Source organism: Schistocerca serialis, chromosome 12 (assembly GCF_023864345.2).
Source record: "Schistocerca serialis cubense isolate TAMUIC-IGC-003099 chromosome 12, iqSchSeri2.2, whole genome shotgun sequence".
NCBI lineage: Eukaryota > Metazoa > Arthropoda > Insecta > Orthoptera > Acrididae > Schistocerca > Schistocerca serialis.
This window is the reverse complement of record NC_064649.1, coordinates 79,752,877-79,767,264: the sequence shown is the minus strand read 5'-3', so window position 1 is coordinate 79,767,264 and position 14,388 is coordinate 79,752,877. Positions and strand designations below refer to the sequence as shown.

Sequence of the window (14,388 nt, the reverse complement as noted above, 5' to 3'; positions counted from 1 at the left end):
TTGGATGAGTAATACAGTCTAAGTAGCATGTTGGTTAGTAATGGCCTATTTCTATCTATTTCAGATGTGAAGGTCTCGGTACAAGCTCGAGCTATTCTCATCTGAAATGGTTTGCGCTAAAGTATGTTTACACAGATTATACAGGTTAAATGCTGATTGAGCCTAGGGATGTTTAGTAATGTGGAAATCTCGCGTACAGACGTATGGCACAAGTGGCACCCAATCACTTGGCCATGTTCGAAGTCTGTGAGTTCCGCAGAGCACCCCATTCTGCTCTCGTGTTTTTGATGGAGGGGGCTTCCACCCCTTGTTGTTTTGGGTGGCACGATCACAGCTCAGGCCTACGTTGATGTTTTAAGCACATTCTTGCTTCCCACTGAAGAGAATTCGGGGTTGGCGATTGCATCTTTCAACACGAACGAGCACCTGTTCATAATGCACGGCCTGTGGCGGAGTGGTTACAGGACAATAACATCCCTGTAATGGACTGGCGTGCACAGAGTCCTGACCTGAATCCTGTAGAACACTTTTGGGATGTTTTGGAGCGCCGACTTCGTGCCAGGCCTCACCGACCAACATCAATACCTATCCTCAGTGTAGCACTCTTTGAAGGACGGGCTGCCATTCCCCAAGGAACCACCCAACACCTGATTGAACGCATTTCTGCGAGAGTGGAAGCTGTCGTCAAGGCTAAGGGTGGGCCAGCACCATATTGAATTCCAGCATTACCGATGGAGGGCGCCACGAACTTGTAAATCCCTTTCAGCCAAGTGTCCAGATCACATAGTGTACAGTGTTTCAGTGGCAATGATCAATCTCTTGAATCAACAGTGTATGTCCAATTGTTTAGTTATGGGTTGACTCTCGTGAATACAAAGTGCTCAACCTCACTCACTTGGGACGGTCATCTAGAGTGGGGAGCCTCCCGCGGCCCACGACTGCGTCCAGCTCCTCCTGCACCCTTTTCCGCACCTCCGGGTGGTGGACCATGTAGATCAGCGTCCAGGTCAGGGTGGCCGACAGTGCTGAGGCCGCCGGGAAGAAGAAGTCCAGCAGGATCAGGGACAGCTGATCCACTGCAACAGCCCGCCACACGGGTATACGTTAACGGCACATTCATACTACTTCTGTGTAGGGCTGAAGACTACCACACCATACTGGCTCTATCTTTGACTCGATGCAGCTGACACCATATTTATTTTGGCGTATTTAGCTGTTTTGTATTATATTCTGCAGTTGCCATTTAAAACAACAGTACATTCTTATAAATAAATATCAGTTAATGGCACACAACGCTATAAGCCTTCAACAGATACTATGACATCCGACTCAAAAGACGAAAATTAGAAGTCTTTGCATTGTTGGACATTCTTATGAATGCAATACATGTACGTTGTGTAATTTTCGATGTTATTTACATTTCCCTCTATTTAGAAAACGAAAGACGAAATAAATGTTAGGCTTCTTATTTCCAAATACAGTAGAGTCTCGATTATCTCTGATAGCTGGGGACTTGAAAACCACAGATAATGGAATTCTGTTGATAAACCACAGTTAAAGTACACTGTAACATATTAGTGTTATTCAAAAACAAAAATTAATCACAACGTCATAATTAGAATCACTTAACTAATCTTTATAATACATTCTACTTTAATCATCATACACTGAAGAGCCAAAGAAACTGGTACACCTGCCTAATGTTGTGTATGGCCCCCAAGAGCACGCAGAAGTGCCTCACTATGAAGTAGTATGGACTCGACAAATGTCTGAAGTAGTGCTGGAGGCAACTGCGACAATGAATCCTGCAGGGCTATTCATAAATCCGTAAGAGTACGAGGGGGTGGAGATCTCTTCGGAACAGCACATTGCAAGGCATCCCAGATATGCTCAATGTCTGGGAAGTTTAGTGGCGAGCGGATGTGTTTAAACTCAGAAGAGTGTTACTGGAGCCACTCTGTAGCAATTCTCGACGCATGGGTTGTCGTATTGTCCTGCTGGAACTGCCCAAGTCCGTCGGAATGCACAATAGACATGAATGGATGCACGTGATCAGACAGGATGCTTACGTACGTGTCACCTGTCAGAGTCGTATGTAGACGTATCAGGGGTCCCATATCACTCCAGCTGCACACGCCCCACACCATTATGGAGCCTCCACCAGCTTGAATAGTCCCCTGCTGACAAGCAGGATCCTTGGATTCATGAAGTTGTCTCCATACTCTTACACGTCCATCTGATCGATACAATATGAAACGAAACTTCTCCGACCGGGCAACATGTTTCCAACAGTCCAACGTCGGTGCTGACGGGCCCGAGCGAGACTTAAAGCTTTGTGTCGTGCATGCAGCCATCTAGGATACACGAATGCGCCTTCGGTTCCGAAATAGCATATCGATGATATTTTGTTGGATGGTTCGCACGTTGACGCTTTTTGATTGCCCTGTATTGAAATCTGCAGCAATCTAGCAATCTGCGGAAGGGTTGCACTTCTGTCACATTGAACGATTCTCTTCAATCGTCGTCGTTCCCATTCTTGATGGTTCTTTTTCTGGCTGCAGTGATGTCGCAGATGCGATGTTTCATCTAATTCCTGATATTCACGGTACACATGTGAATTGGTCGTACGGGAAAATCCCCACTTCATCGCTACCTCGGAGATGCCGTGCCCCATCGCTCGTGCGCCGACTATGACAGCCGGCCGCGGTGGCCGAGCGGTTCTAGGCGTTTCAGTCCGGAACCGCGCGACTGCTACGGTCGCAGGTTCGAATCCTGCCTCGGGCATGGATGTGTGTGATGTCCTTAGGTTAGTTAGGTTTAAGTAGTTCTAAGTTCTAGGGGACTGATGACCTCAGATGTTAAGCCCCATAGTGCTCAGAGCCATTTCAACCATTTTGAGTTAAATAGTACGTGTTTATATAGAATAATTGGAAGAGAAATATCCATGGCTAACATATGTCAATAACGATTCAGTCGAGGCGAGATGCATAAGTTGCAGCTATAATTACAGCTGTCACTACATATATTTATTTATTTATTGTTAAGAATGAGTCGGAACTGTTGATTAAAGAAAAAGAAATACGATTTAGTCAGAGATTAGTATCAGGATGGAAACATACGAGGAAGAGTCAAATGAAAACCTTAAATTTGTAATAATGTGTACTGTAAGACCTTCAGTACACACATCATCAGATTATTTGACTTGTCGCTCTAATGAAGTAGGCGAGTGTCAGCATTATTCGTGGTCTTATCGTGGCGTGTTTATCTTCTGCCGTTAGGTCAGACGATAGAAACGCCAGTTGCACACTTAGAGTAGCAGATTGACGGTACCAACTTTAAACATAACTTGATTAATTTTCACACAAATTTATTAAAATAATATAAAGCATAAAAATTACTTAACTTGGTTCTGGATGTTATTTACAATTGACAATCTGAAGTTCCTTTGGTATTGGTACGTTAATCTTATTCTCACATATATCTCTGATACTTGACAAAAGTGTCTATACATTTATCTTCATGGCCATGTACAGGAATGTGGTAATCTTGTTAGGTGCAGACTGAAACTTGACTGTAGACTAGTACAGACAAATGTAGACTGGTACAGACTGGTGCAGATAAATGCAGACTGACTAATCGGAGGTCCGTACACTCAATATAATACCTCACGCGTTCATGTATCACTGCACGAGTGTGATCCACGAGGAGAAAAGGTTCTACATTAGCAGCAATCTCATTGGCTGCGTTACATATTAATACGCGGATCGGCGGAAGCAGAATTCGGTCCTTCTCTATGGCAGCGCCATCTCGTAGTGCGGAGACGGACGAGCGCTGCGCCTGCGCTGTTGTGCTTAGCGGGGCGCGCTCTAGTGGGAAAGTTGTGTACGCGCTGACTAAGCAGAACTATGTACACAACAAATAACAAATCGAAATTTCGCGCTGTTATCCTCTAAGTTGGTAAGCGTGCTACAAACAATGTGCAGAATGGCCTGTAGGTGGCAGCATAGTGCCGGTGCAGTATCAGTATAAAGATGGCCACCCCACTTGCGACTTGCACCAGTGAAGAACAGAGTTTTGTTATTCGGTTTTTGCGTAGTGAAGGTGTGAAACCTATTGAAATTCATCGACGAATGAAGGTTCAGTACAGTGATGCATGTTTGTCACAGCTGCAAGTGACTTCAGTGGAAGATGCTCCTCGTCCAGGTCAGGCACAACGAGTTGTGACTCCACAGAACATTGCAGCAGTTGAAGCCATAGTGAAGGAAAACCGCCGAGTGACACTGAATGACACTGCAGCATGTTTACAAATTAGTCATGGGTCATCATATTGTGCATTGTGCACAATGTGCTCCAGTTTCACAGTGTCTGCAAGATGGGTGCCACGGCAGCTGACTCCTGAAATGAGAGAACGACATGTTGATGCTTCTGAAGAACTTCTTCGGCACTTTGAACGAGAAGGTAATGGCTTCCTTGCAAGAATGGTTACTGGGGACGAAACCTGGGTTCACTTCCACCAACCAGGAACGAAGAGAGCAAGCAAGGAATGGTGTCATTCCTCATCACCAAAACCAAAGAAGTTTGGAACAGAACCATCAGGAAGGAAGGTTATGCCGACTCTCTTTTGGGACGAAAAAGCCGTCATTTTGGAGCAATACATGCCTAGAGGGACCACTGCCACCAGTGCATCATACACAGATCTCCTAAAAAATCATCTGCGGCGTGCAATCAAATCAAAGCGACGTGGATTGCTGTCAGCAGGTGTCCTTTTGCAACATGACAATGCAAGGCCCCACACTGCCCGTACAACAGTTGCAACAATCACAGACCTGCATTCTGAGTGTCTTCCTCATCCACCATACTCTCCAGACCTTGCCCCAAGTGATTTCCATATGTTTGGACCACTCAAAGACGCAATGGGGGGAAATAAGTTCCGTTCTGATGAAGAGGTACGCAACGCGGTTCATGAGTGTTTGCGCGGATTACCAAAAGAATATTTTTCGAAAGGAATTTATCCACTTTGTGAGCGCTGGAGGACTTGCTTTGAGCGTGGGGGAGATTATGTTGAAAAGGATACAGCTTTGTACAATTTCTGCATAATAAATAATATTTAAAAAAATATTTAAGGTTTTCATTTGATTCACCCTCGTATGTTAGTGTTCTACGTTTAACTTTTTGAATGTTTTCTAAGTGTTTAAACGTGCTCTGTACTGCTAACGTTCAAAGCTATTAATAGAGTATTTCACAGTAAATTGATTAACATGCATTTTCTGGTTACTACATATTGCGTGTCCTTCGCTCAATAATAAGAAGTTGGCCAGGTGGGTGTGAGTAAGACTCGCGCACAGACGGTCTGTGTTCCGTACGAACTTAACCGTGTATATACACAGTCCATCCATTCTGGGAATCGAGGATGGCCGGCAGGTGTGGTCGAGCGGTTCTAGGTGATTCAGTCTGGAACCTCGCGACCGCTACGGTCACAGGTTCGAATCCTGCCTCGGGCATGGATGTGTGTTATGTCCTTAGGTTAGTTAGGTTTAAGTAGTTCTAAGTTCTAGGAGACTGATGACCTCAGATGTTGAGTCCCATAGTGCTCAGAGCCATTTGAACCAATGGAGGATGTTGATGTTTTTGCCTGTTGTCGGCACTGATACAGCAAGATGTCGGTCCCAGGTTTCCAAAACTTTCGAGAATGTTTCGATTTTAAGTTTGAAGTCGGGTAGTAACAAATGACAATAAAATATTTTTTTCGTGTTATATAACTACAAATTCACTATTTTATGATTTTTTCCTGTACTTTTACTCTGAAACCTTTCTTCTTGTCAAATTTAATAATTCTATGTCAACGAGAAGTACCCTATAGGTTTTAAAGAGTGAGTTTAGGAGTACCAAAATATGACATAAATGGCCATATTTTTTGATGGTACTGACTTAAAAGCTTCACTTTCCTACATCGTCAAGTTCAACTTGATATGTCTACCTCTTCCTAATAAGAAGAGCTCGTAACAGATGCGCGGACAGGCAGATGACTGATAAAAAAATGACTATCTTTTTCGTGTGAAAATTACCGAACTATCAGTTCAATAATCCGCGGTTGCAAAATACTAACAAGAATTCTTTACAGACGAATGGAAAAACTGGTAGAAGCCGACATCGAGGAAGATCGGTTTGGATTCCGTAGAAATGTTGGAACACGTGAGGCAATACTGACCCCACGACTTATCTTAGAAAATAGATTAAGGAAAGACAAACCTACTTTTCTAGCATTTGTAGACTTAGAGAAAGCTTTTGGCAGTGTTGACTGGAATACTCTCTTTCATATTCTGACGGTGGCAGGGGTCAAACACAGAGAACGAATGGCTATTTACAATTTGGACAGAAACAAGATGGCAGTTATAAGAGTCGAGGGTTATGAAAGTGAAGCAGTGGTTGGGAAGGGAGTGAGACAGGGTTGTATCCTCTCCTCGATGTTGTTCAATCTGTATATTGAGCAAGCAGTAATGGAAGCAAAATAAAAATTCGGAGTAGGAATTAAAATCCACGGAGAAGAAATAAAGCTTTGAGGTTCGCCGATGACATTGTAATTCTGTCAGAGACAGCAAAGAACCTGGAAGAGCAGCTGAACGGAATGGACAATTTCATGAAAGGAGGATATGAGATGAACACCTGCAAAAGCAAAACGAGGATAATGGAATTTAGTCGAATTAAATCGAGTGATGCTGCGGGAATTAGATTAGGAAATGAGACACATAAAGTAGTAAATGTGCTTTGCTATTTGGGGAGCAAAATAACTGATGATGGTCGAAGCAGAGATTATATAAAATGTAGACTGGCAATGGCAAGGAAAGCGTTTCTGAAGAAGAGTAATTTGTTAACATCGAGTATAGATTTGTCAAGAAGTCGTTTCTGAAAGTATTTGTATGGAGTGTAGCCATATGTGGAAGTGAAACGTGGACGATAAATAGTTTAGAGAAGAAGAGAATAGAAGCTTTCGAAATGTGGTGCTACAGAAGAATGCTGAAGATTAGATGGGTAGATTACATAAATAATTGGAGGTACTGAATGGAATTGGGGAGAAGAGAAATTTGTGGCACAACCTGAGTAGAAGAAGGGATCGCTTCTTAGGACATATTCTGAGGCATCAAGGGATCACTAATTTAGTACTGGAGGGCAGCGTGGAGGGTAAAAATCGTAGAGGGAGACCAAGAGATGAATACACTAAGCAGATTCAGAAGGATGTAGTTTGTAGTAGGTACTGGGAGATGAAGAATCTTGCACAGGATAAAGTAGCATGGAGAGCTGCATCAAACCAGTCTTAGGACTGAAGACAACAACAACAGCAACAACAACAACAACAACATAAACAACTGGTAACTGTGGCGCAAAGAAAGTACTGTTTGTGTGAAACCCTGGTCCGATGTAAGAGAGCCTGATGGCCCTAATAAGATCACATCAACAATTTCGAATTTTTTCTTTTGATTGTAGTGTGAAACCTTGCTTCTTGGTAAATTTCATGATACTAAGTCAACGTGAAGTACCCTGTCGGTTTTGATGAAGGAGCTTGCGAGTATCAAAATATGTTGCATAAATGGTTGTATGTTTTGATTGCACTGACTGAGGTGCTTCACTTCTTTATATCGCTAAGACACTGTAGGCCTTAACATGCAACATAATTATCTAATTGATCCGTCTGTTCGTTCTTGAGAGGAAGGTCTTTGAAGAGACAAACGCTCAACATTGTGATTCTATAAGGGCTCCGTTTTTTCCGGTTGTGGTACGGTACCCTAATAGCAAATCATCGGCATAAAAATTTGGAGCTATCGATGGTGTCCAGTACTGATTTACTGTAGAAGCTGGCAGTCCTAAGCTGCATACTCCTGTGAAATTTTTCGAGAAAAAGGAGTGAAATATATGTCGTGCACGTCATCAAGCAGCGAGGTGTCAAAGTGTTCTGAACTTACTGGTAAACGTTGTCGGTTCTCCGGTTTTCTCCCGCTCCCCAATTTCGCGCAGATAGGAGTCGATGAAGTCTCGCATGTAGTCGTCGGAGTAGGTCTTCTTGTGCTCCTCAATATATGGCTGCGGAAAATCGAAACGTATAAATTCTGCCATAAGCAAGAGTTAGAAAAAGGGTAAAATAAAAGCAGGCTCTATCAGAAGATTAAATATCGCATGCATGAAGATATAGTAGTAGTAGCAGTAGTAGTAGTTTATTCATTTAGAAACAATATACATTGCACGGATCCCTTCATACTATACAGTGAATAAAAAATACAACTGTGAACAGTACCCTACGCAATATCGATTCAAGATTTCATATGCATCTCTGATTGATTACAAAAATGTATGAATAATTTGACATTTATCTACAAATAAAATCTGAGTTCTGACAGTTCTGTTCAAAATATCTGTTCACGTTACTGAAAGCACTTGATTGCAAATACTGTTGACTTATGAAGACCTCCGCTTTAAACAGTAAGGGACAAGTTAGTTGCTTTTAGAAATAGTGAAGCAAAGTTTCAATAAAATATCATGAGTAAGATATTTCAAGTACTTCTACTGTGGTTTCATTACCGCAACCGAGGCTGATAGTTTTTTGTATATTACACTTCTGGCCATTAAAATTGCTACACCTAGAAGAAATGCAGATGATAAACGGCTATTCATTGGACAAATATACTAGAACGCAATATTATACTAGATCGCATTTGGGTGCATAGATCCTGAGAAATCAGTACCCAGAACAACCACCTCTGACAGTAATAACTTTGTCTGTATCCAGAAAGGCCCGTACAGGACCTGCAACATGCGGTCGTGCATTATCCTGCTGAAATGTAGGGTTTCGCAGGGATCGAATGAAGGGTAGAGCCACGGGTCGTAACACATCTGAAATGTAACGTCCACAGTTCAAAGTGCTGTCAATGCGAACAAGAAGCGACAGAGACATGTAACCCTATACCAGCACGCCGGGTGATACGCCAGTATGGCGATGACGAATACACGCTGATGCTGTAAACAGAACCTGGATTCATCCGAAAAAATGACGTTTTGCCATTCGCGCACACAGGTTTGTCGTTGAGTACACCATCGCTGGCGCTCCTGTCTGTGATGCACCGTCAAGGGTAACCGCAGCCATGGTCTCCGAGCTGATAGTGCATGCTACTGCAAACGTCGTCGAACTGTTCGTGTAGATGGTTGTTGTCTTGCAAATGTTTCCACCTGTTGACTTAGGGATTGAGACGTGGCTGCACGATCCGTTACAGCCATGTGGATAAGATGCCTGTCATCTCGACTGCTAGTGATACGAGGCCGTTGGGATGCAGCACGGCGTTCCGTATTACCCTCCTGAACCCACCGATTCCATATTCTGCTAACAGTCATTCGATCTCGACCAACGCGAGCAGCAATGTCGCGATACGATAAACCGCAATCGCGATAGGCTACAATCCGACCTTTATCAAAGTCGGAAACGTGATGGTACGAATTTCTCCTCCTTACAGGAGGCATTACAACACCGTTTCACCAGGCAATGGCGGTCAACTGCTGTTTGTGTGTGAGAAATCGGTTGGAACCGTTTCTCATGTCAGCACGTTGTAGATATCGCTTCCGGCGCCAACCTTGTGTGAATGCTCTGTGAAGCTAATCATTTGCATATCAGAGCATCTTTTCCCTGTCGGTTAAATTTCGCGTCTGTAGCACGTCATCTTCGTGCTGTAGCAATTTTAATGGCCAGTAGTGTAGATTATCACGATTTCTGACTGTTCTGCAATGTTGAAAGTACAAAAATATGACTATATTGCCATTTATTTCATTAATTATATCATCAGCAAAAAAGAAGTATGTGCTTAGCAATATAACTGATGAGAAATCATTAATATACGCAAGAAAAGGAATAGCTAAGATGGTCTCTCGTGAGACAACACATAAAATTAATTTTATGAAATGCATTTTAATTACCAGCTGTTTATTTATCCATCTACCGGTTTTCGTTATTACCCATCATCCAGATTAGCCCAGTTTCGAGTTTTAACCATTATTCTGGATGTAGGGTACAACAGATTAGTTAAAAGCATCCCATATTCTTTGAAGAATAATAATATGGAATTTGTCGGCCTGTGTGGTCGAGCGGTTCTAGGCGCTTCAGTCTGGAACCGCGTGGCCGCTACGGTCGCAGGTTCGAATCCTGCCTCAGGCATGGCTGTGTGTGATGTCCTTAGGTTAGTTAGGTTTAATTAGTTCTAAGTTCTAGGCGACTGATGACCTCAGAAGTTAAGTCGCATAGTGATCAGAGCCATTTGAACCATTTGAATATGGAATTTATCCACTGAAATTGTACAAACACCTGACATAATTGGTCTTAGAATACTGGCAGTCATATCTCATGTCAGATAGACAGACATCACGGGTATATGGGATGATTTTAACTAACCTGTTATACCCTACATCCTGAATGACCATTAATAACCGAAACCGGTAGATGACTAATGGAACAAATAAACAGCTGATGGTTAAAATGCATTTTATAAAATACTTCACGGTTGTTGAACTTCGCCTTATGGAAACATTACATAAAATTAATCTCCAATCTGACTGAGAACTTGACTCACTGGGCTCTCGTAATAACATTCTTCGTTTCCTGTTTGTGAGGTACAGCTTGAACCATATTGTGGCATTACCAGTCATTCCCAAGCATTTAATTTACTTAAAAGTATGTTATCTTTCATAGGTTCAAATGCCTCTGACAAATCGCGGAAAACACTTGCAGCTTGTAATTTACTGTATGTAAGTTCAAATGGTTCAAATGGCTCTGAGCACTATGTGACTTAACTGCTGTGATCAGCTCCCTGGAACTTAGAACTACTTAAACGTAACTAACGTAAGGACATCACACACATCCATGCCCGAGGCAGCGAGCGAGATGGCGCAGCGGCTAGCACACTGGAATCGCATTCGGCCAGATGTGGTTGATCTGGGTACTCATGTCTCAGGATCTATGCACCCAAATTGCGTGAAAATGTAATCACATGTCAGTTCTAGTATAATATACACTCCTGGAAATTGAAATAAGAACACCGTGAATTCATTGTCCCAGGAAGGGGAAACTTTATTGACACATTCCTGGGGTCAGATACATCACATGATCACACTGACAGAACCACAGGCACATAGACACAGGCAACAGAGCATGCACAATGTCGGCACTAGTACAGTGTATATCCACCTTTCGCAGCAATGCAGGCTGCTATTCTCCCATGGAGACGATCGTAGAGATGCTGGATGTAGTCCTGTGGAACGGCTTGCCATGCCGTTTCCACCTGGCGCCTCAGTTGGACCAGCGTTCGTGCTGGACGTGCAGACCGCGTGAGACGACGCTTCATCCAGTCCCAAACATGCTCAATGGGGGACAGATCCGGAGATCTTGCTGGCCAGGGTAGTTGACGTACACCTTCTAGAGCACGTTGGGTGGCACGTGATACATGCGGACGTGCATTGTCCTGTTGGAACAGCAAGTTCCCTTGCCGGTCTAGGAATGGTAGAACGATGGGTTCGATGACGGTTTGGATGTACCGTGCACTATTCAGTGTCCCCTCGACGATCACCAGTGGTGTACGGCCAGTGTAGGAGATCGCTCCCCACACCATGATGCCGGGTGTTGGCCCTGTGTGCCTCGGTCGTATGCAGTCCTGATTGTGGCGCTCACCTGCACGGCGCCAAACACGCATACGACCATCATTGGCACCAAGGCAGAAGCGACTCTCATCGCTGAAGACGACACGTCTCTATTCGTCCCTCCATTCACGCCTGTCGCGACGCCACTGGAGGCGGGCTGCACGATGTTGGGGCGTGAGCGGAAGACGGCCTAACGGTGTGCGGGACCGTAGCCCAGCTTCATGGAGACAGTTGCGAATGGTCCTCGCCGATACCCCAGGAGCAACAGTGTCCCTAATTTGCTGGGAAGTGGCGGTGCGGTCCCCTACGGCACTGCGTAGGATCCTACGGTCTTGGCGTGCATCCGTGCGTCGCTGCGGTCCGGTCCCAGGTCGACGGGCACGTGCACCTTCCGCCGACCACTGGCGACAACATCGATGTACTGTGGAGACCTCACGCCCCACGTGTTGAGCAATTCGGCGGTACGTCCACCCGGCCTCCCGCATGCCCACTATACGCCCTCGCTCAAAGTCCGTCAACTGCACATACGGTTCACGTCCACGCTGTCGCGGCATGCTACCAGTGTTAAAGACTGCGATGGAGCTCCGTATGCCACGGCAAACTGGCTGACACTGACGGCGGCGGTGCACAAATGCTGCACAGCTAGCGCCATTCGACGGCCAACACCGTGGTTCCTGGTGTGTCCGCTGTGCCGTGCGTGTGATCATTGCTTGTACAGCCCTCTCGCAGTGTCCGGAGCAAGTATGGTGGGTCTGACACACCGGTGTCAATGTGTTCTTTTTTCCATTTCCAGGAGTGTATTTGTCCAATGAATACCTGTTTATCATCTACATTTTTTCTTGGTGTAGCAATTTTAATGGCCAGTAGTGTAGCTTCTTCAAGGATGGTATCGAGCGGCTTGTGTCGCAATGGAATAAATGGACCAACAGTTTTGGCAACTATTTTTGAGTATGTGTACTGTGTATAGCTACATTTTTTGAGTTAATAAAATGGTTACTGGGCCGTGGTAAAAATTGCTGTTTTGAAGAGCGCGCCACAGCGCGTTGTGTGAAGCAGTCGCCCTCCGTTTCTGGCGGTGGCGCCGCTGTGGCAATCCTCTCTCCCTCTGGTGGGAAAGGGTAAAGGTAGCCGGTTCACGTACATTTAAGGGGCGCTATGAGCTCGGCAGTTGATCAGCGGGGTCAGTGTGGGGCAGTCAGTGTCTGTCGGTCGTCCGGAGTGCTAGTATGTGTTAGGCCGCCAGTCTGCTCTAGTTTGTTCAGGCAATGGTCATTGTCGTTGGATCGATCGGTTGGTCGGTCGCGCACTGAGACACAAGATGACTTGTCCGCCTTGAACGTCGGCCCATGTGTGGTTGCCACGTGAGTCCATTGGGCCGCGGCGTACAGCGAGGGGTAGTGGGTTCGCGGCCGACACGAGAGCAACAGGAGCCAACCCACGACATCGGTCTGGCCGGTGCGAGCTGCGACGCCGTGAGACGGGAGATCGGCGCGCCTTCCTGCGTCCGTTGAAGCGGCTGGCAGCGGACGGTTCGGGAGAGCGTTGGGGGTCCTGGGGGCCCTGCGCCAGGTCTTCGGCAGAAATCGCAGTTTATTAGAAGTTAAGTGATTGAAGATGTGTCGTTTCATTTACTTGTTAAATTCTACTTGTTTTCTTGGTCAGTCTCTCGTCCCCAGCTTGCTCGTCAGTCTCTCGTCCGCATTTGTTAGGCAGTTAGTGTCTGTGTGTCTGTCTGTCGGTCTGCCATACGTTAATACACTCTTGGAAATGGAAAAAAGAACACATTGACACCGGTGTGTCAGACCCACCATACTTGCTCCGGACACTGCGAGAGGGCTGTACAAGCAATGATCACACGCACGGCACAGCGGACACACCAGGAACCGCGGTGTTGGCCGTCGAATGGCGCTAGCTGCGCAGCATTTGTGCACCGCCGCCGTCAGTGTCAGCCAGTTTGCCGTGGCATACGGAGCTCCATCGCAGTCTTTAACACTGGTAGCATGCCGCGACAGCGTGGACGTGAACCGTATGTGCAGTTGACGGACTTTGAGCGAGGGCGTATAGTGGGCATGCGGGAGGCCGGGTGGACGTACCGCCGAATTGCTCAACACGTGGGGCGTGAGGTCTCCACAGTACATCGATGTTGTCGCCAGTGGTCGGCGGAAGGTGCACGTGCCCGTCGACCTGGGACCGGACCGCAGCGACGCACGGATGCACGCCAAGACCGTAGGATCCTACGCAGTGCCGTAGGGGACCGCACCGCCACTTCCCAGCAAATTAGGGACACTGTTGCTCCTGGGGTATCGGCGAGGACCATTCGCAACCGTCTCCATGAAGCTGGGCTACGGTCCCGCACACCGTTAGGCCGTCTTCCGCTCACGCCCCAACATCGTGCAGCCCGCCTCCAGTGGTGTCGCGACAGGCGTGAATGGAGGGACGAATGGAGACGTGTCGTCTTCAGCGATGAGTGTCGCTTCTGCCTTGGTGCCAATGATGGTCGTATGCGTGTTTGGCGCCGTGCAGTTGAGCGCCACAATCAGGATTGCATACGACCGAGGCACACAGGGCCAACACCCGGCATCATGGTGTGGGGAGCGATCTCCTACACTGGCCGTACACCACTGGTGATCGTGAGGGGACACTGAATAGTGCACGGTACATCCAAACCGTCATCGAACCCATCGTTCTACCATTCCTAGACCGGCAAGGGAACTTGCTGTT

General features: G+C 46.0%; 1 protein-coding gene across 1 annotated transcript in view; it reads right to left on the bottom strand.

Annotated features, from left to right (window-relative positions):
* The window catches only part of LOC126428351 (probable cytochrome P450 304a1), a 124,670-nt gene that overhangs the window by 30,128 nt on the left and 80,154 nt on the right, over nt 1–14,388 (bottom strand). The window contains exons 5-6 of the mRNA XM_050090283.1: nt 7,959–8,076; nt 896–1,076 (exon numbers count right to left, since the gene is read on the bottom strand). Coding sequence (XP_049946240.1) covers nt 896–1,076; nt 7,959–8,076 — 299 coding nt within the window. The remainder of the gene's footprint in view (nt 1–895; nt 1,077–7,958; nt 8,077–14,388) is intronic.